Genomic DNA, 4,661 nt, shown 5'->3' with positions numbered 1-4,661 from the left:
AACAGATGAATGTAATAGCTCAATTAGATGAAGCCTTTGCTTCCCAATCCTAGGTCATGAGTTCGAACCTCCGCACCATCTAAATTTATTTTTATGTTTAAAACATGAAATCTAGCCTCGTACTGTTTTGTAGAGTTTTTTTATCTTCTCTTGCTTGCAAACTGAATTCGTGAGACAGATTATGCACGGTTAATTCGACTCTAACCATCAGCCCAGGATGGTTAAACCATGAGAATAATGTATGGATTTAGGAAATGCAAATTATTGTTTCTGTTTCAGCTCATCTAACTGATTTTCGTGTTCGCTGACTCTGCTAGGAATGGTAAACATGGGGCCACAGAAGAACAGGTAGACCAACCAACAGTACCAGGTAGACCAACCAACAGTACCAGGTCCTGTGGATGCAACCGAGGATGGCTTGAAGGAGTCTGACGGACTTGAAGACAATGGGTATGCAATTGAACAGACGGGATTCACTTACTAGCATGTTTGAGTGTCGTTTGCATTATACATTATATACTCCATATATACTAATTTGCTGAGTCCTTTTATGTCATTTTAATATTTGCACCTGAACTGAAAGTTGGAACTGGTTCCAGATGTTAAATTTAATCATGCTTGTCATTCTGATAAGGCTGAATTGATTATATCTTCACAGCAATGCCTTGCCATGTATAGTCTCATGATATATGTTTGGTAGAATCAGTATACATATTAGTTTGTTAAGATAACACATCATGTTAAACATTCACTGGATTGTTGGTCATACTAATGCTGCATGTCCTGTTTATTTACAAGTGTATGAAACCTTTCTTCCATGCTAGATGTTACTTTGTTGAAAAAGCAGACTATCATGTGAACTGCTGGATCAGTGAATAGCTTTTAGCATACTTTATATCTTTTTCATGGTAACTGTATCATTTGTTCACAAGTATGCAACCTTTTTGATGCAGCGAGATGCCACTGAAGTTCAGAAACTATCTTCCTCATGATGAGCAGCTTCGAGGCGGTAAGGTGGCTCCGTTGTCTCTTCCCAAGTTTGAAGATCCAATTGCTGCTGATGCTGCTGAGCCAAAGCAGCTCGAGGTAACACTTCCAGATCCATCAAATCCCACCTAATGATACAGTGACATCCTTGCATCATTCACGAGGCTAACTCACCATATTTACCTGCAGAACCCTTTTGGGAACATTGCTCCAAAGAACCCAAACTGGGACCTGAAACGGGATGTCCAGAAGAGGACTGACAAGCTGGAGAAGCGCACGCAGAAAGCTCTGGCTGAGATTACATGTGAGTAGCAACTGGTAGATGATAATTGATTCAGTTTGTTTTCGGCACAGTTTGCCTATTGTGCATTTATTTACTCATGTTGAACCACCCCAACCCTGAGCAGTGGAGCAGCAAAAGGAGAAAGAAGCACTAGAGGAGGGAAGCGATGTGGCAGCTCAAGAGTAAAGCGGTACTGTTGGCGGTCCAAATATTTTCATGGCAGTGGAGAGGAATCAGCTCGGGTGTCAAACCTTCGTGTGTTTGTAATGTGTGCTGTGGGTGATTTAGTGGAAGTGTAGATGTGTGTATGCACGGTCCATGGATAACACTTCTCATTCAGTATCCAGAATTTTGAGTTGTGCTGATGGTTAGGGTCGAATTAACCATGCATAATCTGTCTCACGAATTCAGTTTGCAAGCAAGAGAAAATAAAAAAAAACTCTACAAAACAGTACGAGGCTAGATTTCATGTTTTAAACATACTACAATGTCTAGCATAATTTTTAAAAATAAAAATAAATTCGGGTGGTGCGGAGGTTCGAACTCATGACCTGAGATTGGAAGACAAAGGCTTCATCCAATTGAGCTATTACAGTCTTCTATTATTTTTAGACAGACATTATATATAAAGAGTAGTGTGGCGCCCCTCCCATGGGCGCCACACATCCTGCCACGTCGGATCGGCGCACCAGCTCAGCGTCGAGGGCGCCACGTCGGCTGGGAGAGTGACGCCGCAGGCACGGGCGCCACACTGCCATGTGTGGCGCCCATGGGAAGGACGTCACACAAAAGGGTTAGATGAGTAAAATAATTTATTCGAAGAGTCAGTCTGTGCTATAGTTCCAACAAAGGTTATTTTTGTGTGAATCGCCGGCAGTAGAAGTGCTCGATTGTCAACGCAACGTCTCTGTTGTCGCATCAAGCAGCAGGAGGAGTCGCTTCATCTATTCACTATGGTTGGCATGCCTTGCGCACGCTGCGGTGCTGCTGCCGCAGCTGAAAAAGGCTGTAATTACGGTGAAATGGACAACGTTTTGACGTCTGCAACAGCAGCACCAAGAGCCATAGGCGCGGGCTCGTCCAACCGCTAGCAAACAAGAGAAGAATCCATGTACACTTGAGGGCATCTCAAAGCCGGGCAAACACAGACGGACGCGAATATTTCGAACGTTCAAAGTGGTCAGGGCATCTCATCGAGCCGTCCGCTAAGACGTAAACCTGACCTAAATATGCGTTAGGTTTGCGTCTCCGCGAACGCTCGGCGCTCGCGGAAAATCTTTCCATGTTAGGTGCATCCGGACCCGGTCGGCAGTGAGTAGGTAAGCAAAAGATTTTATCATTACTAATGATTGGTCAAAAGGACCATCTTTACAGAGATCGTTAGTCGAGTTAACCTAAAACTACAACGGCCGTACCTACTCGCCGTCGCGCGGCCTACACCGGCCTCGATTACTCGCCGTCGCGCTCCCTACTACTGGCCGCCAGAAGGGTCGGCGCCGTCGTCGAAGCGGGAGCGCTTCACGCACTCCACGCGCCGCGCACGCCGGCGAACGGACATCTCGTCCTGCCGCCTGCGGCGTTCGAGGGCATCGGCCAGGGAGCTGTCCCACAGGGCCTCCGCCTGGGCCAACGCCACCTGGGTAGCCGCCGCCTCCGCCGCCGCCTGGGCCTCATCCTCCTCCGCCGCCTGGACCGCCGCCACCGCGTCCTCGTTCGCCTGGGCCGCCGCCGCCTGGATCGCCGCTACGTCGGCGATGAAGCGGGCCCTGTCCCTAGCCGCCTCCGCCACCTCTTCGTCCCTGGCGGCAATGGCAACCTCCAGCTCCTGGTTCTCCTGCTCGACCCGCGCGGGAGAAGGCCCCCTACGCTGGAGCGAGTCCAGGTCGGAGCACATTAACCCCAGAGCCATGTCCATCGCATAGCTATGGGCTTCCTCCTCCGCCACCCAAGCCTGGCGGCGCTGGGCGTCCCTGAAAGGATCGTATGCCGCACCTAGAGGGGGGGTGAATAGGTGCTAACCAATTTTTAGTTCTTTTTCAATTTAGGCTTGACACAAAAGGTAAATTCTCTAGATATGCAACTAAGTGAATTTACCTATATGACAAGGCTAACAACTAAGCAAGATATAGCTAGGCAATATAAGAGATAGAATAGGATAGAGGTAACCGAGAGTGGAGCACGCGATGACACGGAGATGATTCCCGTAGTTCCCTTCCTTTGCAAGAAGGTACGTCTACGTTTGGAGGAGTGTGGTTGCTACGAAAGCCAAACCAACAGCCACGAAGGCTTCACTCAAATCTCCGGTGAGCAGCGCCACGAAGGCCTAGCCCACTTCCACTAAGGGATTTCCTCGAGGCGGAAACCGGGCCTTTACAAGGTTCTTGGGGCACACATCCACAACGGAATTGGAAGCTCCCAAATCTGTTACAACACAACAATCAACAACAATACATCAACACAAATCAACTAGGGAACCAAATAGGAACACTAGCATGAGATCCCTCAAACAAGAGAGGGGGAAATGAGAATCGCTTCGGTGAGGATGTAGATCGGTGTCTTCTCCTTCGAATCTCCAAAGATCAAGAGCTTTGGTTGGGTGAGGAAGGAGATCTTGCAAATCTTGAGTTTCTTGAGGTGGCTCTAATGGAGGTGGCTTGGCAGATCTCTTGTGCAATGCTTGAGCAAGCAACCAAGGTAGAAGAAGGGGGGATTTATACCCCCCACAAAAATGAGCCGTTGCAGCTTCCGGGGGGCCGGATATTCCGGCCTAAGTAAGGGCCGGATAATCCGCCCCCCCCCCCCCCCCGGATAATCCGGCCTTCGGGACAAAACCATGACATTATCCGGCCAAATGTCCGGCCCTATGCCAGACTTGATTTTCTTCCAGTCCTTAGCCAAATTCGAGGGGGCCGGATATTTCCAAAATATCCGGCCCGGATATTCCGGCCCTGGTACAATACCGGGACAATATCCGGGCAAATGTCCGGCCCCTATACTACGCTGCTTTTCCTCACTTGACTTAGCCGAAAATTGGGGGCCGGATATTTCAACAATATCCGGCCCGGATTATCCGGCCTGACCAACTTTGCTGTTTTTCTTTTGACAGACCGACCATATCCAACACACAAGAATATGTATATATGTAATCCCTGTACCACTTAAACAAACATTAGTGTATCACATATATTGACATCAAACACACAAAACATAATGTGAGAGATGTTCTTTCAATTTCCCCCTTTTTGGTGTTTGATGACAATATACGGATTTGCAAGAGAATCACTATAGAGACAAGCATGATGACAAAACATAGAGGCACTCCCCCTACATGTGTGCATATAAGTAATTTGCATTTGAATACAAATACACAACACATAGGAGTGAGGTGCCT

At 47.8% G+C, this 4,661-nt stretch overlaps 1 protein-coding gene across 1 annotated transcript; it reads left to right on the top strand.

Annotated features, from left to right (window-relative positions):
• Positions 1 to 370: 370 nt before the first annotated feature.
• On the top strand, positions 371 to 1,680 carry LOC127298244 (uncharacterized). Its single transcript, XM_051328153.1, has 4 exons — positions 371 to 450; positions 954 to 1,086; positions 1,177 to 1,291; positions 1,395 to 1,680. The coding sequence occupies exons 2-4, from the start codon at positions 958 to 960 to the stop codon at positions 1,454 to 1,456; spliced, it is 306 nt and encodes a 101-aa protein (XP_051184113.1). The 5' UTR covers positions 371 to 450; positions 954 to 957; the 3' UTR covers positions 1,457 to 1,680.
• The last annotated feature ends 2,981 nt before the right edge of the window (positions 1,681 to 4,661 follow it).

The sequence above is a fragment of the Lolium perenne genome, chromosome 5, assembly GCF_019359855.2.
Source record: "Lolium perenne isolate Kyuss_39 chromosome 5, Kyuss_2.0, whole genome shotgun sequence".
NCBI classification, from domain to species: domain Eukaryota; kingdom Viridiplantae; phylum Streptophyta; class Magnoliopsida; order Poales; family Poaceae; genus Lolium; species Lolium perenne.
This window is presented reverse-complemented; position numbering and strand designations above follow the sequence as displayed.